The 25,479-nt window shown below is 44.7% G+C and overlaps 1 protein-coding gene, 1 long non-coding RNA gene and 1 pseudogene across 2 annotated transcripts; 1 reads left to right on the plus strand and 2 right to left on the minus strand.

Moving 5' to 3' along the window:
* Positions 1-9,180: 9,180 nt before the first annotated feature.
* LOC147971680 (uncharacterized) lies at positions 9,181-10,933 on the minus strand (annotated as a pseudogene).
* A 2,737-nt stretch (positions 10,934-13,670) lies between these two features.
* Positions 13,671-14,678, plus strand: LOC125509258 (uncharacterized). The gene has a single exon (XM_048674190.2). It carries the CDS (start codon positions 13,763-13,765, stop codon positions 14,453-14,455), a length of 693 nt encoding a protein of 230 aa, XP_048530147.2. The 5' UTR covers positions 13,671-13,762; the 3' UTR covers positions 14,456-14,678.
* A 2,383-nt stretch (positions 14,679-17,061) lies between these two features.
* Positions 17,062-18,890, minus strand: LOC125556072 (uncharacterized). Its single transcript, XR_007304989.2, has 2 exons — positions 18,430-18,890; positions 17,062-17,368 (listed from the first exon to the last, which is right to left on the minus strand). It is a non-coding gene; the product is annotated as an uncharacterized LOC125556072 (long non-coding RNA).
* Between the last annotated feature and the right edge of the window lie 6,589 nt (positions 18,891-25,479).

The raw sequence follows: 25,479 nt of genomic DNA on the forward strand, positions 1-25,479 counted from the left end.
AGGGAAACACGAGGGAAAACACAAGGGGAAACACGAGAGAAACACTAAAACCAACAAGAATGATCACACATATGCTAGATTCTCGAACACAAAAGAGTTCACACGATCCACGATCAACAAGGGACGATACACGGTAATCGGTTCTTCTCCAAAGGAGGTCTTGATGGGGCCACCCAAAAGGGGGTCTTGAATCCAAGGGGATCTTCTCCGTAGAGGGGCCGCGGTCTCTCTCAAGGAGTAGATCCGATGTGGATGAGCGAGGCTATATCTCTAATATGAGCTATCACAACGCTAACCCTAGAAAAGAGGAGGAGGAGGTCTATATATAGTCTTAGAGGTCGAAGGGGTACATGGGCTTCGGCCCAACACGAAATCAGCACACAGGCGTCGGACGTCTGGTGGTTACCGGTCGTCCGGAGGCTCGCGAGGGTCCGGACGTCCGGTGCTTGTCGGGCGTCCGTAGATTCGGCTCGGATGGGCTGGGGTTGGACGTCCGGTCGGGGGCGGATGTCCGGGGCGTCGGTCGTCCGGTAGTCTTCGGAAGTCCGGTGTTTTGGGTCAGGTGTGGTAGCGCCGGTCGTCCAGTGCCTGGAGTTCGTCGAACGTCCGAGGGTCGCCGGTCGTCCGGTGACTGGGCGTTTCGAGCACTCCTTCTTCTTGTCCATTGAGCTTGGTGTCCTTGCCATCTTGTCCGTTGGGTGTAGCTGATCCGTGGCTTTTCTCCAAGTACCTCATCACACATAGGGTTTCCGCTTTGAGGTAGTAGCCATGTCTCATGCATAGAAAGTGGTAGTTCAGAGAGGAGCGAGTTCACCTTATCTTCGATAGCCTTGGCTCGTGCTCTTGTCATTGGTCCAAGTGGTGTCGTGGGAGACGTAGGTAGGTCCATGGGTATGACCTTGGGATGCTTCGCATCAATCTGGTTGTTGTTCGTCTACGTTCATGTGTCTTCGGATTGGATCCTTTCGATCTACGTTATTCTTCATCGGCGACTGTTGTTGTTCTGGTGCGCTGGTGTAACACCTCGGATGAAATTTACCTTATATGTATCCCAACTCTTGCCGTTTCCGGCCTAAGTTATTTTATTTTTCTCCGTTGTCGGGTTTTTGTCTCTGTGTGTTGTTGTCTTTGTCATGCATCTCATATCATGTCATCATGTGCATTGCATTTGCATACGTGTTCGTCTCATGCATCCGAGCTTTTCCCCGTTGTCCGTTTTGCATTCCGGCGCTCCTATCTCCTCCGGTGGTCCTTTCTACCTCTTTCCGTGTGTGGGGGTTAAACGTTTTCGGATTGGACCGAGACTTGCCATGCGGCCTTGGTTTACAACCGGTAGACCGCTTGTCAAGTTTCGTGCCATTTGGACTTCGATTGATACTCCAACGGTTAACCGAGGGACCGAGAAGGCCTCATTTGTGTTGCAGCCCAACACCCTTCCAATTTGGCCCAAAACCCACCAAAAACCCTTCCATCATCTAGAGCGTTCGATCACGATCGCGTGGCCGCAAACCGCACTCCATTTGGAGCTTCCTAGCTCTCTCTACCCCTATTTAAAGACCCTCCCCGAAATTTTCGGGTCATTCTACCCTAACCCTAGCAAAAATCCACTCTCCGCCGCCGGACATGTTCGCCTCCTAGCGGATGAAATTGCCTCCGCCGACACCTGTCGCCACCACACTCCGCGCACCGCCGGCCCGGGAGGCCCGCAGCGAGCCCTCCCGGCCCGGGACCACACCGCCGCCGCCCGGACAGCCCGCGCTGCCTTCTTCCAACCCTCCGGCGACCGGCGCCGCCACCGCGCTGCCCAGCCCGCTCGTCGCCGGCGACCCGGCCACCGCCCGCGCCAGGCGCCTACTCCGGCTGTCGACGCCGGCGAGCTCCTCCACCCCGTCCCTGAGCTCCGGCCTCCTTCCTCGACGCCGACGGCTCTCTCCGGCGAGTTCTTCGTCTCCGGCGAACAGGACTTTGTAATCCGCGCGCTGGATCTGGATCTGAGAAAAACTCTTGGTTGACTTTTATCCCATAACCCTAATTTTTTAGGCTTTTTCATCATGTCGTAACTCTCTCATCGTAGATCCGATTTGTGCGTGTAGCATATCAAAATGTTCCCTCGACGAGTACATCATTTCATCTCATTGCATCATTTTCATTCGAGCTCATCTTGATGCCCGAAATGCTGTTGGAAGAGGGCTATGTGGTGAATTGGTCAGATCTGTTTCGTCAAATAGCTATTTGTCATTTTTGCCATGAGTAATGTGTGCATGCTATGCTCCTGAGCTCTACATGAGTTTTGTTATATGCCATGCCATCTTTACATAGGTGCTTACCATGTATTTTTGTGATATCTCTGGTGACTAGCACAAGCTTGCAAAGTAGCGTAATCGGTAATGCTGATTTCAGGGACTTAGAATTTCTCTAAGTCATTGTCCTGATTTTGTCGTTATGCCATATGTTCATGTTGTTTCCTAGTGATCCGTGCCTCTTTTGAGGATGATCAGTAAGGATGATTTGTTAACATTGTGGTGCTCTATCCATCCATGTCTTTGTTTGTATTTATGGAGCATCTTAGCTTGAGTCAATCGAGCTCTACTTTTGCTATATCGTGAATCCTGGCAGATTGTTGACATGATTAGCGATTTTGCCGAGGATGTTGCTATTGATCCGTGCATGCTATGTTGTTGTTCTTGGCTTGTCTAGCTTCTATGTCATGTATTCTTGATGGGTGTATGCTTAGTTTGTCATGCCATGCTCTGTAGTGAGTGCATCGAGCTCGTGAACATGCCTACTCGTTAACTGATTTGCATGCTCCAGTTTTTCACTAAGTCTGAGTTCTGTTTATGTTTTTGCCATGTTCACATGCTTGCAATTGTATTTTCTGATCCCTTTTGGCTCAAGGTCACTAAGGGACTTTTATTAAGTGCTTTGATTAGCTTCATGCCATGCCTTACTTTGCCATGTTAAGTTCCTGGATCATGTACTTTTCATGCTCTAAAGTGTGCTTCCTGATGATAAATTCCAGACTTGTGTTAATTTCACTAAGTCTGAAACCTGTTATCATTTGCACTTTTGCCATGCTTGTTTGAACCTGATAATGGATGAATTAGCCGTAGATCAGTGTTCATCTTTTGTCAAGCATCATGCGTAAATCCTGCCATGTATTTTGTTGTCATGTTTGAGTGTTGTAGCATAATTATCTTGATGCATTTAGGTGGCTACTTGCTGAGTATCGCAGACCGGTGACATATTTGTTTTGCTTGCCATTTCCAAACCGTGCATCCGATTCCGGTGATCTTTATATCGATTTCAACCGAAATCACCTCACCTTTCCAGTGGCACTCTTGGATTTCCAAGTTGAGTCCATGTTCAATCATTCCTTGTCAAATCTTGCATATACATCACATACCGCATCCCGCATATCATACCATGTTTGCATCATGTTGCTTGAGCATTTCACGTGGTTGATTGTGTTCCGTTTGCTTGTTGTTATTTTACGAGTTCGTGAACGAGCATCCCGTTGAGTTCGCTTACGAGGATCAAGTCAACTCTGACAACTTTGCAGGCAAGATGACCATACCCTCGAAATCACTTCTATCTTTGCTTGCTAGATGCTCGCTCTTTTGCTATGCCTATGCTACCATACCTACCACTTGCTTATCATGCCTCCCAAATTGCCTTGTCAAACCTCTAACCCACCATGTCCTAGCAAACCGTTGATTGGCTATGTTATCGCTTTGCTTAGCCCTCTTATAGCGTTGCTAGTTGCAGGTGAAGATTGGAGATCGTTCCTTGTTGGAACATTGTTTATTGTTGGGATATCACTATATTATCTTGATTATCTTAATGCATCTATATACTTGGTAAAGGGTGGAAGGCTCGGTCTTTTGCCTAGTGTTTTGTTCCACTCTTGCCGCCCTAGTTTCCGTCATATCGGTGTTATGTTCCCGGATTTTGCGTTCCTTACGCGGTTGGGTTATAATGGGAACCCCTTGACAGTTTGCCTTGAATAAAAATCTTCCAGCAATGCCCAACATTGGTTTTACCATTCGCCACCTAGCCTTTTTCCCTTGGGTTTCGCGGACTCAAGGGTCATCTTTATTTTAACACCCCCCCCCGGGCCAGTGCTTCTCTAAGTGTTGGTCCAACTGAGCGATGTCCGGGGCTACCAGGGGCAACTCTGGGATGGCCTACCCGACGTCTTGCTCATACGGTGTGCGCTGAGAACGAGATATGTGCAGCTCCTATCGGGATTTGTTGGCACATCTGGGTGGTGTTGCTGGTTTAGTTTTACCATTGTCGAGGATGTCTTGTAAAACCGGGATGCCGAGCCTGATCGGAATGTCTCGGGAGAAGGAATATCCTTCGTTGACCGTGAGAGCTTGTGATGGGCTAAGTTGGGACTCCCCTGCAGGGATTTGAACTTTCGAAAGCCGTGCCCGCGGTTATGGGCAGATGGGAATTTGTTAATGTCCGGTTGTAGATAACATGAAACTTAACTTAATTAAAATGAATCAACCGCGTGTGTAACCGTGATGGTCTATTCTCGGCGGAGTCTGGGAAGTGAACACGGTGTTGGAGTAATGCTTGGCGTAGGTTGTTCTAGGATCACTTCTTGATCATAGTTCTTCGTTCGTGCTTTGCCTTCTCTTCTCGCTCTCTTTTGCGAACAGGTTAGCCACCATATATGCTAGTCGCTTGCTGCAACTCCACATATTACCTTGCCTTACCTATAAGCTTAAATAGTCTTGATCGCGAGGGTGTGAGATTGCTGAGTCCCCGTGACTCACAGATTACTTCCAAACCAGATGCAGGGACCGATGATACCATTCCAGACGATGCGCTTGAGCTCAAGTGGGAGTTCGATGAAGACTCTCGTCGTTATTATGTGTCTTTCCCAGATGATCAGTAGTGGTGCCCAGTTGGGGCGATCGGGGACTTTGTCGCATGTGGGGGTTGATCTTTATTTTGGTACCGTAGTCGGACCATGAGTGTATTGGATGATTGTAATGTTATTCATGTATTTGTGTAATGTGGTGAGTGTAAGCCAACTATGTATCCTTTCCCCTTTTATATATTACATGGGTTGTTGTGAAGATTACCTTACTTGCGACATTGCTTTCAATGCAGTTATGCCTCTAAGTCATGCTTCGACACGTAGGAGATATAGCCGCATCGAGGGCGTTACAGCTGGTCCTATGGGCCTTAGCACGATGACTTCCCGACTATCTAAACAAGTTGTGTCCGACTCCAGTGAGGGAGGTGCGATTCGATCTATGTTATTCTTTATCGGCGACGGTTGTTGTTCTAGTGCGTTGGTCCTATGGGCCTTAGCACGATGACTTCCTGACTGTTTACTACAACAAGTTATGCCCGACTCTGGCGAGGGACGGGTGATTCGATCTACGTTATTCTTCATCGGCGACGGTTGTTGTTTTGGTGCATGATACGTCTCCAACGTATCTATAATTTTTGATTGCTCCATGCTATATTATCTACTGTTTTAGACATCATTGGGCTTTATTATCCACTTTTATATTATTTTTGGGACTAACCTATTAACTGGAGGCCCAGCCCAGAATTGCTGTTTTTTGCCTGTTTTAGGGTTTCGAAGAAAAGGAATATCAAACGGAGTCCAAACGGAATGAAACCTTCGGAAACATGATTTTCTCATCAGATAAGATCCACGAGACTTGGACCCTCCGTTAAGAAAGTCACGAGGCGGTCACGAGGGTGGAGGGCGCCCCCCCCCCTAGGGCGCGCCCCCTGCCTCATGGGCCCCTCGAAGCTCCACCGACGTACTTCTTCCTTCTATATATACCCACGTACCCTCAAACGATCAGAGACGGAGCCAAAAACCTAATTCCACTAACGCAACTTTCTGTATCCATGAGATCCCATCTTGGGGCCTATTCCGGAGCTCCGTCGGAGGGGGCATCGATCACGGAGGGCTTCTACATCATCATCCAAGCCTCTCTGATGAAGTGTGTGTAGTTTACTTCAGACCTACGGGTCCATAGTTAGTAGCTAGATGGCTTCTTCTCTCTTTTTGGATCTCAATACAATGTTCTCCCCCTCTCTCGTGGAGATCTATTCGATGTAATCTTCTTTTTGCGGTGTGTTTGTTGAGACCGATGAATTGTGGGTTTATGATCAAGTCTATCTATGAATAATATTTGAATCTTCTCTGAATTCTTTTATGTATGATTGATTATCTTTGCAAGTCTCTTCGAATTATCAGTTTGGTTTGGCCTACTAGATTGGTTGTTCTTGCCATGGGAGAAGTGCTTAGCTTTGGGTTCGATCTTGCGGTGTCCTTTCCAAGTGACAGAAGGGGTAGCAAGGCACGTATTGTATCGTTGCCATCGAGGATAACAAGATGGGGGTTTTATCATATTGCATGAAACTATCCCGCGTTACTCTATTTTTAACTTAATACTCTAGATGCATGCTGGATAGCGGTCGATGAGTGGAGTGATAGTAGTAGATGCAGGCAGGAGTCGGTCTACTTGTCTCGGACGTGATGCCTATATACATGATCATACCTAGATATTCTCATAACTATGCTCAATTCTGTCAATTGCTCAACAGTAATTTGTTCACCCACCGTAGAATACTTATGCTCTTGAGAGAAGCCACTAGTGAAACCTATGGCCCCGGGTCTCTTTCTCATCATATTAATCTCCATCACTTTATTATTGCTTTGCTTTTACTTTGCTTTTACTTTTTACTTTGCATCTCTATACCAAAAATACCAAAAATATTATTTATCATCTCTATCAGATCTCACTTTCGTAAGTGACCGTGAAGGGATTGACAACCCCTAAGCGCGTTGGTTGCGTTGAGCTATTGTTTTTGTGTAGGTACGAGGGACTTGTGCGTGGCCTCCTACTCGATTGATACCTTGGTTCTCAAAAACTGAGGGAAATACTTACGCTACTTTGCTGCATCATCCTATCCTCTTCGGAGAAATCCAACGCAGTGCTTAAGAGGTAGCAGTGCACTGGTCCTATGGGTCTTAGCACGACGACTTCCCGACTGTCTACTACAACAAGTTGTGCCCGATTCCGGTGAGCGAGGGGCTATAACATCGGCGCGCCTTCGGCTCGCTTTAGTTCTTGTAGTCGTCACTAGATTGTTAGCAACTAGCTACGAATCTCAAGGAATTGCCATGGAGGAAAGGGGATCGAGAGGGGAATTGCTTCAATATTCGAATTGCAGTAGCTAGTTACAGGTTTCTCCTCTTACAAGTTGATGGCAGAGCCATTCAACCAATGGCCCAAATGACACGGTAGCTGGGACACGTTGATATATAGTTCACTTGACCCACTTGTCTGATGCATATCGTTGGGCTGGTTGTCTCAGTTGCTTGTCGAGCCGAACCACCTCCTGGGCTTCTTCGGTTGGGCCGTCTCCTGTAGTAGCCCACATTGACAGATCAAGCATTCTTGCACCATCTTATGCACCTGATTACTCATGCCCTTCCAATAGAATAATTTCTTGAGCTTGCGCAAGGTGACTGGCACACCTGAATGTCCTCCCAGGGGACTAGCATGGAAAGCCTCAATAATTTTCACTGTCATGGGCAAGCCATTAGGCAACCACAATCGCTGCTTGTACCTGATCAGTCCATTTTGCAGATAAAAATCATCTTTAGAGTCAGAGCGAATAGCCAATCTCGTAAGCAATTCTTGCGCTTCTTGATCATGTTGGTAGGTGTCACACACATCCCGCAACTAAGCTGGGTGCTGACAAGTGATCGCTAACAATTCAGACTCGGGATGTGGTCTGCGAGATAAAGCATCAGCAACCTGATTCTCAGACCCTTTTTTGTATTTGATCTTGAACTGCAAACCTAGCAACTTAGTGAACACTTTCTGCTACCAGGGAGTATGTAAGCGATGGTCTACCAGATGGGCCAAACTGAGGTGATCAGTAAAAATCAAAAACTCAGAATGTTGCAAATATGTGCGCATTGTTCAACAACCAATAAAATCGACATGTATTCCTTCTCATAAGTGGACAATCCACGATTCTTTGGTCCCAGCCCCTTACTCACAAATGCTATTGGATGTCCCTTTTGTATAAACACTGCACCTACCCTAGTGTCACTAGCATCATTTTCAACAACAAACTGAACCTAGAAATCTGGCAAAGCAAATACAGGTGCTGATGTTAGAGCCTTTTACAACACTTCAAAAGCAGTCCGTGTTGTTGTAGACCATACAAAGGGCACATTCTTGCATAGGAGATGAGTTAAGGGCTGGCTGATAACACCATAATTGCGCACAAATTTCCTATAGTACCCTAAAAGTCCAAGAAACCCTCGAAGCTCCTTAACAGATTGGGGCAATGGCCACTCAAGGACCGCTTGCACCTTAGTTGGGTCTATTGACACTCTGTTCCCACTGACCACAAACCCAGATAGGATATGCTACACTGGGCGAATGCACACTTTGACTCTTTAACTCTCCACTGATGCTGCCTAAGTAGTTGCAAAACTTGCTTGAGGTGCTGCACATGTTCCTCTAAGGTAGCACTGAACACCAGTATATGATCAAAGAATACGACTACACAGTCATGATCCACGGGCGCTAGAGTAACATTCATCTCTCCTTGGAATGTAGATGGCCCTCCCGTCAGCCCAAATGATACCACATTAAACTCATAGTGACCATTGTGTGTATGAAAGGTTGTCTTGTATTCTTCCCCGGGAGCCAAACGGATCTGATCATACCCAGCATGAAGGTCCAATTTGGAAAACCATGAGGCGCCTGATAATTCATCAAGCAATTCATCTATCACGGGCAGAGGATATTTAGTCTTCAGTGTCATGTCAACATGTTCAGTTGTCTGTAATCAACACAGAGTCGCCATGTGCCATCCTTTTTTTAACCAAAATGATTGGGGAGGCAAAAGAACTAGTGTTAGGCAAAATTACACCGGAGGCTAGCATTTCTTTCACTTGTCGTTCTATTTATGCCTTTTGCTCAGGGGAATACATGTATGGTCTAATGTTAACAGGAAAAGCTCCCTCCACCAGTGGTATTTTGTGATCACAAGAGCGACAAGGAGGAAGACCAGTAGGTTCCTCAAAAATATCAGCAAAGGAAGCAATGACTTGTTGAATTTCTTCAGGTACATCATCCATCACAGTCACTTTGTTTCTTATGTGTCTAGGATAAGTTATAGTTCTACCACAATGAATTCACACTCAGATGGCAGATCTCCTTGTAGAACCACTTTTGTGCCCTTGTAATCAAAGGATAGCCATTTTTGTAACCAATTAACACTCATAGTTCCCTGAGCCGAGAGCCAATCCATCCCAATAATCCCATCATAATGTTGCAGAGGCGGGATTTTGAAATTAGTAACAAACTGATGTCCCCCCACTGACCATCCACAGTTAGGAATCCAAGCAGAGCATTCTAGTTGTCCTCCTCCAGCGATCCTGACTTTCTGCACCTTGCTCAAAGGTTGCTGACCCACTAAATGACCTGCCTGTCACTGAGAAATTAATGTGAGCTACCAGAATCCAATAAGAAGACTACTTCATGTCCTGAAACTTGACAAGTGAGTCGAATAGCACTGTTAGTTCGACTAGCTGATTGTGTTTCTGCAGATAACACCATTGGATCCATATCACTCTCATCAGAATCAGGCGATTCTGGTGCACAAAATTCCAACAATTCCTGCACTACATGTAATTTCACTGTAGTATTGCACCTATGTTCTCTGCCCCATTTTTCACCACATATGTAACACGGACCCTTGGCTCTGCGATGTGCTTTGAGAGTCGCTAACTTATCCTCTGAAGCAGTTGTTCCTTTGTGAGAATCCCCAATTCTAGCATATGTTTGTACCTTATTATCAGGTTGTTGTCTGTACTGTCTAGATGAAGCAGAAGAATAAGAGCGCTTGTTGCAGTCTCGCTCACTGTCACGAACTTCCTCTTGCACCAAAGCAATTGAGTAGGCCATGTCCAAATCAACATGACGTTGGATAGCTACTGTCATTCTGACGTTGTGCTTCAGTCCATCCACAAACTGGGTGGTATAATGTAGCATACTAGGTTCAGGCTCATATGCAGTCAACTGGTCCATAAGTTAAGAGAATTGAGTTATGTACTCCTCCATAGAGCCGGTCTGAAGCAGACGATACAGCTTGCGCACTAGGGATTGGTGCTGATTGCGGCCAAAACGGTTGATCACAGCAGCGCAAAAATCTTCCTAAGATGATCGAACAAACTTGTGTTGAACTGAAGATAACCAACGTGCTGTCGGGCCTTCAAACTGCATCGCAGCCACCGCAATCCACAAGTCCGAATCAGTGTCAAACATATCAAAATAATCCTCCCACCGAGTCTGCCACAACTTTGGATTTTCTCCACCAAACCTCGGAAAATCGACAGATGGTAGTTTCCCATGCCCGGAATGGCCTCACGAAGACGATGAACCACTCCGACGCTCGCGATTCAGTAAACCGGAGAAGGAAGATGTTGGGCGGGGTAATTCTGCTGTACCTGAGCTGGAGGTTGAATGTACGGTGCAGACATGTCTGTACCCCGAACTTGCATAGATGCACAGAGCCCCGCGACGCCTGCATCTGGTGGCCCCTTCAGCGAGCGCTCACACCCATCCATCTCTCCAGCGCGGAAGGAGGTGCCCTTGGCGATGCGCATGTCTTGGATCTACTTGAGCAGCTTCGCCTCGGCGCCATCGGTGTACGTCTGGAGGTCGTTGACAACGGTCTCCATCGCCGCCTCGACGGCCTTATCAACCGCCGCTCCAATCGAGCGTGACACCGCCGCCTCCACCGCGCTCCCCACGGTCTTCACAATAAGCGCGTCGAGCTCCTTCTGGTGGCGGAGATGAGCCGCCTCGCTTGCGTGAGTAATCGTCCCATAAATCGCCTTGCCCTCAGGCGTTAGGTGATCCATGAGTTCTTGCCGCTGGCGCGCCGCCGCTGCCGCCAGCCGCGTGTCGTGAGTATTCTCCAGCGTGGGTGGGGAATTTTTGGCTCTGAGTACCAATTGTTAGCAACTAGCTACGAATCTCAAGGAATTGCCATGGAGGAAAGGGGGTCGAGAGGGGAATTGCTTCAATATTCGAATTGCAGTAGCTAGTTACAGGTTTCTCCTCTTACAAGCTGGCGGCAAAGCCATTCAACCAATGGCCCAAATGACACGTTAGCTGGGACACGTCGATATAAAGTTCACTTGACCCACTCGTCTGATGCATATCGCTGGGCTGGGCTGTCTCAGTCGCTTGTCGAGCCGAACCACCTCCTGGGCTTCTTCGGTTGGGTCGTCTCCTGCAGTAGCCCATGGTTTAGTCTTAACATAGATGGTCTGCCGTGCGGGACTGCGGGGTATGGGGGAGCAACTAGTTAACGAGCGCTCCTTCGGGAGCCTCGCAACGATCAGCGCCACTTGGCACGCTCTCAGCCATTCGTCACGTGTCGCGCTCTGGACGCTCCCTTCGGATTTTTTTTATTTTTCCGCATGCGTTTTCGGCTTTTTAAACGGTTTTTTTCCAGGTTTTTTCGATGTTTTGGGTTTCCCCCGGTCTACCTTAGCTTTTCAATCAAAAAAAATTTGGGAAAAAAGTTTTTGCGCGAAAAAACGCGTTCTTTTTTCTTTCGCGAAAGTCACGGTTTTTTTCACGAGAGGCACGCTTGTGCTTTAGTGAGAGTCACGGCTGTGCCCTTCGGAAACGGAAAGCCTTTTGGAAACAGAAAAAAACGCGTTTTCTGTTTTTTTTTCTTTCGCGAGAGTCATGATTTTGCTTCCGCGAGAGGCACGATTGTACTTTCACGAGAGTCACGGCCGTGCCTCTCGGAAAGGGAAAAATAAAATGCGTTTTCTGTTTTTTCTTCTTTCGCGAGAGTCACGGTTTTGCTTTCGCGAGAGGCACGATTGTGCTTTCGCGAGAGTCACGGTTGTGCCTCTCAGAAAGGGAAAAAATACGTGTTTTTTTTATTTTTTTTCTTTCGTGAGTCACGGTTTTGCTTCCGCGAGAGGCATGGTTGTGCTTTCACGAGAAACACGGCCGTGCCTCTCGGAAATGGAAAAAAACGTGTTTTTTGTTTTTTTCCTTCCATGAGAGTCATGGTTTTGCTTCCACGAGAGGCATGGTTGTGCTTTCACGAGAAACACGGCCGTGCCTCTCGGAGATGGAAAAAAACGTGTTTTCTGTTTTTTTCCTTCCACGAGAGTCATGGTTTTGCTTCCACGAGAGGCAGGGTGTGATTTCGCGAGAGGCACGGGTGTGCCTCTTTCGGAAAGGGAAAAAACCGTGCTCCCGGTTCGGTTTTTTCGCCCGGTTTTTTTCGTCCAGTTTTTTTCATGAAAAAAAATTTGTCAAAACCTATCAACATGGGATCTAGTTTTGAAGATCTCGACGCGAGAAATCCAATGGTGAAAACGATTCAAGATTTGGACGCACGGTTTAAAAGATAAAGCGTTTGGAATAAGCGAATCTACGAAAAAAGGGAAAACTCCCAGATTGCGACAAGTGGCGCGCTGCATGTGCGTCATTTGTCGTGACCTGAAAAAGTGGAGTGTTCTTTTTTTTATGTAATGATTTCGGGGGTATGGACTAAGTGTTGTTGCTGTACCGGTACCTGGATCGCAGACACAGATGCCCACAACCACAAGGCCGCAGCTCCAATCGTCCGGTCTCGGGTGTGATCCATCGAACATTCGGAATAGGACGATCAACAGAAAAGGATCCATTCACCTAGCCCTAGATCAAACCGTGATCGATTGGATAGAACGTTCAGACGTGGGGCAGCACGTTGATCACACGAGATGCTCGTGTCATGCCAAACCGATATACTCCGTATCTCTGGTGGTTTCCTTTCTCAAACCAAACACAAACACAGCCCTCGGCCGGTACGCCGAAGTTGGAAGAAATTGTGGTTACGGACCGAAGAAGAGCGAAACGGTTTCCCAAAAATTGGAGCACAAACGCGGCACATCACATATCACGATACCTAACAAGAAAATAATTCTCGACCGATGTATCTCTCGGCCTACAGGAGCCACGAAGTAGTACCAGCATATCTCAGGCAGGCCCACATGCAGCCGGTTCCGTCAACTTGCCATCTCGACCGCCGGTTGCAAACCGCGCGCACGCATGCTGACGCTGGCTCAGGCTGCGGAAATGGGATATCTCGCAGCATCTCCCGGGCTCGATTCCGAGCATCTCCCTCGCAGATCCCCGCCGATGCCAGTTCCGGGCATCTTTGCCCGCACTATTACGTTTGACAGCTCCCATTAACTGAAGATTGCCTCTTTTGCACGCACGCACCTCGACTTTTGCCGGTTTTCTGTTTACAGGTCCAAGGATTTCTTTATTTTGGGAGACAATACACTTTTCAAGAAAGTGGACGACAAATGCCTCGGCAGCTTTAAAGTTTTAAGCCGAAAGGTTAAATAATAAATATTCAAGGCTTTTTTTTTTCAGTAGCAACTGGATTGTGTTCCGCCTAGCACATTCTGCATGCATCAGTTTTGCAAAAAAAGTTGTGTATCAGTGCACTTGTTTACCTAATCCAACATCCACTAAATATATATAGAAATTGCAAAAGCTCTCGGTACTAAACTGCAAACTCCATCATTTGCATTCCGCCACCTATATATACACTTCCCACCCAAGCCCACCCTCCTCACTATCCTCATCATTCACAACAAACTCACAGACCAAGCCTCCTCCTTCCTATCTTGAACAACCGCCGGGAGGCCTCCCCGTCGCCGTCGCCGCAAATGGAGCTGCTCAACGTGGTGCCGGCGGACGCCATGGCCTTCCCCCTCTACTCCCTCCCCGCGGCGGCCAACACCGTCGCCTCGCTCTTCGCCTGGCTCGTCGCCGCCCTCGCCGCCGCCGTTGGCCTCTGGCGCATCCGCGCGGTCGGCTCCTCCAACAAACTACCCGTCGCCGGCGCCCGCGCCCACGGCAGCACCCTCGTGGACGGCAAGCAGCAGACGCAGGCCGTTTCGTCGCCTGCCGCTGACGAGCCACGGCCCAGACTCGCCGAGCCGGTGGAGCCGGCTTCCCCGATTAGCGAGCCGAGCTCGCCGTCCAAGGTCCGGTTCACGGCGTACTACGGCGGGGCCGGAGCTGACGCCGGCGACGACGGAGTAGTTGGCGTCAGGAAATGCGCCGACGGGGACGAGGACGACAACGGCGTGCCCTTCGTCGACGACCAGAGCGAGACGCTGCCGAGACGGACGGCGTCGATGAGGATCAGGTCGGCGGCCTCGACGGCGGTGCCCTGCTGGGAGGAGAGGGAGATGGCCGTGAGGAGGCGGGGGGATCTGGGCTGGTACCGCCACCTTGACATGGCGGTGCTCGACGGCACCGTCGTAAGGCTGTGGGACGGCGAGGTCACCGCGGCGGTGGCGTCGCCGAGGGCGCGGCGGGGGAGGGCAGGATTGGAACTGCACCTGTCACTATAGAGATGGAGATCCTGATGTGTATAATGTGGTTAGGATTGTTGGACTGTGATTAGGTGGGTATGACAGTTTTGTCCTTCAATTTGGGCATGTCATATGTATGTGATGTGTATCATGGAAGAGGGCCGAGGCTGAAAAATGAACAGCCTTCGTCTCAGCTCTCAGGAGAAACGAAAATTTGGCAAATAATGGCAGAGTATTCTTGCTCAGTTCCCTTCCCTGCTTCCATTTCCATGGCTTGCACTGCTCTCCATTACATCCTTCTGACCCTTTTGTTCTCTCGGTTTATTTATCTGACGAACACCGCTTTCAAAATAAATTCATGCTTAGCTTCAGTTCTCCGGTGGATGAGTTGTCTTTGTAATAACAATTCTAAAAGAAAAAAATCAAGAATGTTGCCGCCCTGCCCTTGCAAAAATTGTACTAAGAAATACTCTCTTGTATACTTTATCTGGTGCACAATTTTTATATCTTTATTTATGGAGTTTTGCAGGTCATTCCCAGCATCCATGATTTAATTTTTCACAAACTTGGAAAAATTCATATGCCTTAACTCAATATGAGATGCAGGCTCAACCGAATGCAGAAAACTTGTGTTCTCAGTTCTCACAAATCACAATGGGCTCCTGGGTTTTAAAAGAGTTCCATATGATTTGTAGAGGATTTGGATCCTTAGGAATTTAGGACCACTTTGCACACTATTTTGGAGGAGAATTTTCATCCACTCAAACCTTTTTGTATAATTATTTTTTGTTTTTTCTATGACATTAAACGCTATTTGATCCAAATTCCTGTGGTTTTCTAATCCTATGTTTCTTATGTTTCCGCATTTCATATGAAATGAGGATTTTTTTTAGCCAACTACAAGTATATAACCAATGCCTATTAGTTAAGTGACCCATGCGGCATTGTCGCAGACAGTAATGCTATATAGTAATCACAGTGATGTGAAGATGATGCCGGCTTATCAATTGCACATTTATTTAATAAAGTTGCTAAATGATTCGCTGCTTTTCCCAAACGAATTCAGTGAACCACCCTGAATATCGTGTAGTGGCAGGCAGCACTCCTTGATTTTTCTGGTCCCAATTCATGGCTATGTACTAAACTGATTTGCTTGATCTCTGCCACAGTTTCCAGCCAAATATTTCAGTAGGAGTATACACATCATTGTCACCACTTCTGAAGCCACATAAAACTCATGGTTTTGAACCTCTTGGTGGCGGTGGAGAAAACAACACCATGTGTTGCTTTCCAATCGATGTCAGTGTCTAAATTACAGTGTAATCAATAGTAGCATGGAATCATAATTAGGCGATTATGACGGACTTAAATCCTTGTCTGGATTATGAATGCGACGTGCGTGTTGACAGATCTGCATCATGAATGGTGATACCATAAGAATATGCTTGGACATATACTACTTGGTAGGTGGTTTAATTTCCACATAATGATTGTTTTAATTCAGTTGCGCTCATCCCTCGAGCTACAAGCATCCTTGAGATCCAATGGGCATGATCATATCATACAGAATGGTTATTTCCGTTATGACTTGTGATTAATGAAAAGGGGTTAGCCCGGTTCAAAAAGAATTATACAGAATGGCACACAAGGGAAATTTAGATCCAATGCACGTTCATGCCATCCCCTTCTCTTCTTTGCGGTTCTTATAGATTCATGTTTCAGTCACTTATTTCAAAAGTCAGAACTCATGGAAAGAGACCAATACCCCCTCCGTCTCAAAATAAGTGTCTCAATATTATGCTAGGTTTAATACAAAATTATACTAAGGTTAAGAGACTTATTTTGAAACGGAGGGAGTAGTATATTTCAATAGTTCCCAATGGATTTATAACACCAATCACAACAAATGCGAAACTACTTAGGCTAAATAAAATTTCGATGCAAGGATTGATTGAGACCGAAAGTCTTGCTGGCCGCATAGAAAAAGTTAGCGCGATAGTAGTTGGAGACCTGGACGTCGAGAATGTATCCTGTGCAACGCCCCAACTCATGCACCAGGTGCGCCAATGGCCAACCAGCCGTCGGATTAAAAATGAAGGGACAGAATCCATCTACGATGTGGGCTGCTGGACATTTACAAATTAGACCTTGTAGTGCTGCTGAATCATACAAAACACGTTTCCAGAGTCAGTCATGTTCTCCCTTTGACCTCCCTTTTACTGCTGAACCAGGAAGCGCCTATCTCAGTCGAGACAATATCAAGTGGAAACCACGTATTTAATGGAATCTTGAAAACCTCAGCCTAGCCCGTTGGATGCTATTTGTATGGACCAGATAGAATCATAACTGCTATGCCCTATTTGCACAAAAACGCCCGCAACCAGGGATGCTATTTTATGTATACACCCTCAGGTCTAACAAGTAATTACAGCGTACATCCTTGCCCCTTATTTCCACTTTTTTGTCAGCCAAGTAGGATTTGTAAGCCATGCGCTGTGCCTATACTTCACCACACATGCGTGCCATGTACGTTTGGATTTAAATTGAAAAACTAGCTCAATGGATACCAAAACTGTACCAACAAAATCACATTTGGGAAACCAAAAGAACAGACAGTCAATGCCCCAGACCAGACAACAGAAAACTGAAGGAAGCTAATTTTAATATAGTCTACTAGTATCAGAATTCACTTGCAGTAATGCATGCATCGCTTCAACAACACATACATTAGTTAAGGCAAATGTTCCAACCGCATTATGCTAGGGAATTTTGTTACAAGATAGACACATCACTAACTGAACAGCCATAGTAAATCTCACACTTATACATCAAACATTGAGCACACAACTCGAGTACACACGCAGAAGGACGTATCAGTGCACTACTACGACTCCAAACAACAGTCTTTTTTGTTGTTGAAATCTGCATATATCTTTACTGCCACCAGAAAACCTGAAAAATAAGAGTTGAACTTTTTTTATACATAATACATTAAAACGAGTTTAACAACAATCTATGCAAATAGATACAGTAGTGCATGTCATCTTTATTAGCAAAAAAAGAACAGAATTATTTTCCAAACCAGCTCATTTCTTATTTCCCGTCGTACTACACAAATAATTATGCATACAACAAAAAGTCAATTTGGAGGACGGGTGCATTGAAGCCCGATATTTGGAATAGTGTCAAAATTCTATTTTGAAGTTTCAAAATGTTCTGAAAACAAATCAACATGGTTATATGGATGTATATTACACATGTGTAAATTTTGATACTGAAATAAGTAACCATGTGAGTTACACAAAAATGACAAAATCGTTTTTTTTTTGGAAAGATGAACTGAGCGTGCATTATTCACTATTTGAAAATCACCATTTTGTCATTTTTCTATAGCTCACATGTTTATTAATTTCGTCACCAAACTTTACACAACTGCAATATACATCCATATGATCACGTATAATTGTTTTCGAGTTTTTTAAGAACTTTAAATGTGATTTTAAAATTATTTAAAATATGGTCCTCCAATAATTAATCTAGTAGCAATGGCAAACACATACATTAATCAAGGATTTTTCTCTCACTGTCACTCACACTACTAGCACCACACACACAATAATTAATCTACAAAATTTGCAGCAGCGCATACAAGCCCTACACACAGCTCGAGTTTTCTCTTTGATAACTTCCATCTAGACACAATTTTCAATTCAGATACGTATCATCATCTAAATTCCATCTAGACAGTAGGGGTAGCAGTTTATAGATAAATAACAATTTTCATAGACAGTAGAGCATGCCATGGTTACACAGAGCACACACGCCAGGCAGCAAGCCAACAACACATGAATAGTCATAGATGTGTGCTATAACAGTACCACACAATAATTATGAGCAAATGAATTATACCTCGCAATTTCTACAAGACCAAAATCTGGACAGTATGACATCGATGGGGAATGCTCGAAGCACCGGGCCAAAGCACAGAAGACGAACACTACAGATGCTCATACCTTGGGATTAGATCTAGTATGACATCGATGGGGAATGCTCGGAGGACTGGCACTGTTGGCCGGAGACGAATCAGAAGCGCCGCTCGCTGGCCCTGCCCGGAACGCCACTCGCCGGCCCTGCCCGAAACGCTCGGAGACTCGCACGCTTGGCCGGACACAACCGCCGGAGAGGAATTAACCGCGCCGCTCGCCGCTCGCCAGCCCAGTACGGAACGAGGGGATCCTGCCAGAGGGAAGCATCATCTCCCAACAGGTCTCCTAACCCTAGCGAAAGAATTTCGAATCTGGATGATTTTTCCTTTCGAATCGGGATGATACCTCCATGGGGAAAGGCACGGGACGGCTCAGCCGCCATGGGATGTTTCTGTACCTAAGTTACAGGATTCTTTCGGGGTTCAATTTGCAAATTGTACCTCTTTCCATCTCACAGCGTACGCATCCAATCCAACGGCACACGTTTGGGTTTCCATGTTTCCTCTGAATGTATGTTCTCATCTCAGTCTCCCTCTCGAGCTCTCCTGTACTAGTCGACACATACCTTCCTATCACACTTTTTCTCTTTGTCTCTCTCCTTTTCTCTCCTGGGTGACCGTCATTGGCATTGAAGCAACAACACATGCAAGCGGCTGCCACAGCCGGAATCGTCCAAAGGTTGCTCGTTGTGCTGCATGTATATCTATATCTTTGTACATTATACTCGTATACACAAATGGAGTAAGAAATTATGTACAAGGTAATAAAATCACAAGGAGAACCTAGTTTTACATTACATAATTATCATCTCCTAAAACAAAGATCTAATGTGCTCTTGCTCTCTAGTTTAACATCGTCATTTGTATCTGCAACTGTTTATCTACACATACACTACATCTTTTTTACAGAAGCATTCACAGATAGATTGATCACCATGCAACTCCTAGTAAGTTGAAATAGATATCTTAAAATGCTAAAAAGGAGAAAATGGATGCAAGTCGAACATTACCTTGAAGAGCAAACATTTTTTGTTTAAAGATGAGCTTGCAAGTGAACATTTGGAGAGGACCTGAAAAACACAAACAACACCTATTTTCTGATGTACATTCAAAAGAAAAGGATAAAACAAAAGTGATCTGATTGGATAACATTTATCTTTATAGTGCCGAAAATTCAGTACTATTTGGTCCGGATTTCTGTACCAGATCATGGTTCTTACTACTAAAATCATGTTTGAGTGTCGATTAGAAGAATCTGTTCTCACTTGCGGGAACAGGTTAAAGCTTTTATTGTTCCTTTTCTGTTAATTCTTTGTAAGCTGATATATATGTTACAGGAAATGCAAACCACAAAGGAAAGAATCCTAACCTCAAATTCCTCTTCAGTAACCTGAAAATGTTATGTACCTAACAAAATTGTGTGGTTCAGGTGAAGAAGCATAAAATCAAATAGAGTGTTGGTCCTATGAAATTTCACATATACAACTAGTACATCTCTACGGATTTAATACAGCTGCCAGGGACATAATTAAGCACTGTTGTTCAAACATCATGTCCTCATGATGAGTTTTCTTGAGCTGCAGGCACCAAAATGACTAAGCTAAGAACAAGCAGCACCCAGGACCCAACAAGGGTATTAATTTAGAGGATCGCTACAATGTACAACTAGTTTGGATTTCACAAAGTTCAGTTTGACACTTTCCATTTACATTTGTTTACAAATCAAGGATCAGAGAGCAGATCCCTTTGTTTATTTCTATTCGAACTATTTTTATGGGGGATACAAGTTACATTCTGCTTTTAAGGTTGGGATGCAAGAGCTGCAAAAATATGTTACAATATCCAGACTACACATCGATAGAGAGAGCGCTGGACCATAGGCCTTAACTGTGCACATCGTTAAATTTGGAGGAGCATTGGTCATACTTATCTATCAGTAAAACAAAACGGAAAACAAAGGATGACAGAAGTATGAAAGAAAATATGTCCATAACATTGATAAACGAAGAAGAGAACACGCCTCGATTCTTAGAGCTCCTGCATATGGACCACACTGAAACACTCTCAATGAGCCGCCGCCGGCCGACTGTAAAAAGAACTCGAGTGTGCATGGCCGATTCAGATGGTACGACAGCTGATCGAGATCCAATAGGCAGAGATTATCAGTACAATCCAGAGAGAAAGAGAATACGACTAGGTTTGGGTAAAATTTTCTAACCCAAAGTTCCAGCAGTACACAAGAGGGCGAGAAGAAAACAAGATACTATCGGTCCAGATTACTCGGAAGTCGGAATCATTTAGAGACACTACAAGGCCCTTTCTGCAATGTTCCAGCAGCCCACATAGTAGATAGGTCTTGTCCCTTCATTTTAATCCGACGGCTCATGGGCCATTGGCGCAATTGGTGCATGAGTTGAGCGTTGCATAGGATACGTTCTCCCTGGACGTCAGGTGAACCTAACCATGCCCCGGAATGGCTCCAAACAAGGCAAGATCACACGCACCCGTCAAGCCCATCAAAGGCATCAATGCCGCTTGTGTCCGCATCCCAAGCAACCGGCTGCGCAGCGGCGAAGGAGTGGCGGAGTTTTATCGCGGCGTAGCTTTCGGTTCTCAGGCACTGGTGGACGACGTCAAGTTGAGGAAGCTGTGCGTGCGTGCGGCAGCGGCCGGTGTGGACTGTGGCGGCGTTGCGTACGTCCGGATTCTGGAGGGGCGTCGGTGTCCTGTGGGCTGTGGCCGTGCGGTCTCGTTGCGTTGCTCGCTGCTGATGCGTTGGCCGTATGCTTCTGTGCCGTCTCGTTGCCGGTGGAGCTGCTTGGCCGGGAGCTAACGTGTGGTCTCATTTCGCAGCGATTTTTCTCCGGCCCTCTCAAGGGCAGCATACATCCACTCTTTTGCTACGTCAATCGCCTTTCGGGACGGCAGTTTTTTCGTTTCGCTCAGAGCCTCGGAACCTTACGAGTTCTTTTTTCTTTTGGGGTCTGTTTTTTCAAGATTCATTGTCTCAATATATGTCGCGCCTTCCGCACTGCAGCGGAGTGCCAGGAAACAGTTCGGCGGATCTGATAGTATCCGTTTTTCGGTTGTCCAATGCCAAAGTCGCTGAATGCATGATTTCATAGGGATGTCCAATGTAACCGCATTTCAGAGCATAAGGCCTCCTTTGGTTTACAGTAATTTTGTATGAACTCTAGAGAATAAGATTTTTCTAGAAAAAAAAATCTTTAAAGCTCTTTGGTTGGGAAGATTTGGGTTGGTATCGCCACCATGACATCGCAGTGCTCGATAGCACCGTTGTAAGGCTGTCAGCAGTTGCGTCATGGAGGGGGCGACGGGGGAGGGCAGGATTGGAGCTGCACTTGTCACTACAGAGGACGAGATCCTAATGTGTCTATAACGTGGTTAGGTTTATTGAATTTTTATTAGGGGGTATGACAATTTTGTCCTTCAATTTAGGCATGTCATTTGTATGTGTATCATCGAAGATTATAATGTGGTTAGGTTTATTGGAACTGCTATCATTGTCATGCTACTGCGGTCTTGTAGATGGTTCGGCATAACCTGTGGGGTGTAGATGGCTCTTGTGATGTGTTGTAAATATGCAAGGGGTATTGTTTGCGCGTAGGGTTGTATGGTATTCGAGTCCGGTTTTTCATATAGACTAGATGAAGGTTTTTGATTTGGTCTTCCTTATAAACCGGATCACGGTTTTCGACCTGGTTTTTCTCATAAACCGGCTCATTTTCTTTGAATAGAGACCCTCCCCCCCCCCCCCTCCCCGTTGACATGTTAAAAAAAAGAAGAGGGCCGAGGCTGAAAAATGATCAGCATTCGTTTCAGCTCTCAGGACAAATGAAAATTTAGATTCAATCCTCCCTTGGATGAGATATCTTTCTCAAAATTGCAAGAAAAAATCAAGAATGTTGCCGATGTGAACTTGCAAATTTTTTAATCAAGGAATATCTCTTGGTTCTTGCATACTTTATGTGGTGCATAAATTGTCATATTTTTGATGGAATTTTGCATGTTTAATTACATATTGGAATATTGGATATCATGCCCAATGTCCATGTTTTTTTCTACACAAACTTAGAAAATTTCCAGTTTTTTCTTCATTCAATATGAGATGCGTGCACAACCGAACGCTCAAATTTTGTGTTTCTAGTTCCCACATTAGGGCAATTCCAACACTGTCACCAAATTGACAACACCAAATGTCCGAGAAAATGTTCGGATGTGTCCATGGACAACGGTAGGGAAACCGGCCATCCAACCATAGTTATCAAATCTAGACAATGGGCTAGTGACTTATAGCGGTGAGGCGGACCAAGAGAAAAAGACCAAGTAATAAGAGGGCCAGCCGAATGTCTGGACTTGTCCAACTTTTCCCCAATTTTCGGTTCCAGTTTGAGGGATTTGGGTTGTCTGGATTGAGCCGCGGACATTTAGTGACTTCCATTGGATGGTCAAAAATGCATGAACCATCTGGTCCAGACATTCAGGAACGACTTGGTGATCTGCATTGGAGTTGCCCTTAGAGCCTGGTATTTGTAATAGTATTATACTATTAATACACAACAATTTTCTTAGGCAAGGACTTTTGTTTTCCATACATGATGTTGCAGACAACGCTATGTAATCATAGTGATGTGAAGACAAAACCGTCTTATTAATTGCTCGAGTGATAAAGTTGCCGCTAAATGATTCACCGCTTTTCCCAATTGAATACAGTGAACCATCTTTCAATATCATGTAGTGGCAAGCAGTACTCCTTGTCTTTTTTCTAATTCATTGTTGTACTAATATTATTTTGTTCGATGTCATGCCAGTTTGTCACTACTTCTGAAGCCACATAAAACTCTTGGTTTGGGACCTTTTGGCGGTGGTGGAGAAAACAACACCATGTGTTGCTTTACAATCAATACCACTGTCTAAATAACAAAGTAATCAATAGTAGCATTGAATCATTATTTGGTGATTATACAGACTTAAATCCTTGTCTGGATTATGAATGAGATGTTTATGTTTAACTTTTTGTAGATCTGCATTTCTTTTGTTGCCTGGAATATATCTGCACTATGAGTGAATATACCATGGGAATATGCTTGGACATATACTTTGGTAGGTGGGTTAATTTCCACCTAATGATTATTCAATCCCATCCCCTTTGGTACTCCAGTGAAGCTGCAAGCATCTTTGAGATTCACATCATACATAATGGCACAAGGCAAATAAAAATCAACGCACATGAAATTCATGCCACCCCGTCTCTTCTTTGCAGGGGCAGATCCAGCCCAGCAGGCCGCCCCGGGCCGCCTTCATGTACTGTAGCAATTGCTACATGATATAAAGGATTTGGCCTCATGCCCCGAGCTTGAACCCTAGATCCACCACTGCTTTTTTGTGCTCCCCTACTGCATATACAAACTAAGGTCATCTTCAATGCAAAACGCTTAAAGAGGCGCTAAGGGAAATAAAAATATATCATAAAATTGAAAGACCACTTGATGGCTATATGTTCCAATGCTACACGCTCCCGTAACAAACATGCGCTAAAAATTGGCCTCTACACTGATCATTTTGTCCCACACTGTAAAATAGGCTCAAGCATCCGGTTCTTTCTTTTTTCGCCGATGACTCATCTAGCGCACCACCCACGTGTTGATCGACCAGGAAATCAATTGTGGCGCATCTCTCCAAGCGGCCACGTTGGACGTGTCTTGCTATCATCAAATACAAAATTACATAGGCTAATAAAATTAGATTTCGCTACAAATAAAACATTAATGTTTTTAGCATGGTTAAGGAAATTCCCATCCTCACGGCAACTCATGGTTCCAAACGAGGCAAGATCACATGCACACATGGCTCCACGGAGCATACGCTCCTGCTCGCTAAAAATATATTTTGCAAATGTTAAAAAAACTGAAAAAATAGATGTGTTCATTGTCACGCCCAAATATTTAAATTTTCAAAAATATTCCAAAGCTTAACTTGTTAAAATTGTTAAAAATGAATTTTCAAATTTTAACGCAGTGTAGAACTTTTTTAGCATTGAAAAAAATGTAGATAGCGTTAAAAAAGATTGTAACGTTAAAACAATGTTCACGCATTTCAAGAAAAGTATGTGACATTACAGAAAATGTTAATCGTGTTTAGAATATATATTAAACATGTATTAAACAATGTTACTGATGTATGTGGAAAATGTACAACATGCATGAAAAATGTAGACATCAAAATACATATTTGAAAAATATTAATCATGTATTTTAAAAATATTAAACATGTATAAAAATGTTTCTGATGTATACAAAAAAATTACAATGTGTACGAAAAAATAGACATCAAGATATATATTTGAAGAAAAAACAATAATCATGTATTTAAAATATGATAAAAATGTATAAAAATTGTTACTGATGTATAGGAAAATGTAAAATGTGTATGAAAAAGTAGACATCAACACATATATATTTTTTTAAAGTTAATCATGTATTTAAATTTTTAAATGTGTATAAAAATAATATTCCCGAGGCATATAAAAATATACAATGTGTATGAAAAATGTATAATATGTTAAAAAGGACGAGAAAAGAGAAAAAAACAAAAGGTAACCAATAAATAAATAAAAATTTAAGAAAAAAGAAACTGAAGAAAACCAGAAAACACCGTTGCGGACAGTGAAAACCGGATAAGCAAACCATGGAGAAAAAACTCGCGCGTAAGGTACAGTACTAGGCCGGCCTAGTAGTGCCGAACCAGAGACAAGAGCGAATTAGGGCTCGGCACGGGCAAGAAGTAGCTCTCGCTCCCGTTATTTGCCCTCCTTTGTGCTCTCAATAAGCAAAATGCCATGTTTTCCCATACGTTCAGTCATTTTGTGACATAGCAATTCTATACGCTGACCGCAGTAGTCGTTAAGGCAGCGTTGCCTACAACAATGCCCAATAAGGGTGCCTCAACTGCGTTTTTTGTTGTTGTTGTTGTTGTTGTTGTTGTTGTTGTTGTTTAATTTTTTATTTTTGGCCTTTCCACTTTTATTCCTTTTTTTTTATTTTCCTTGTGTTTCATT

Source organism: Triticum urartu, chromosome 5A, assembly GCF_056163025.1.
Source record: "Triticum urartu cultivar PI428250 chromosome 5A, HENAU_Tu73, whole genome shotgun sequence".
In the NCBI taxonomy this organism is placed as follows: domain Eukaryota; kingdom Viridiplantae; phylum Streptophyta; class Magnoliopsida; order Poales; family Poaceae; genus Triticum; species Triticum urartu.

What these genes read in the sequence shown, in the direction of transcription:
- LOC125509258 (XM_048674190.2), top strand. Translation starts at nt 13,763, where the DNA reads ATGGAGCTGCTCAACGTGGTGCCGGCGGACGCCATGGCCTTCCCCCTC.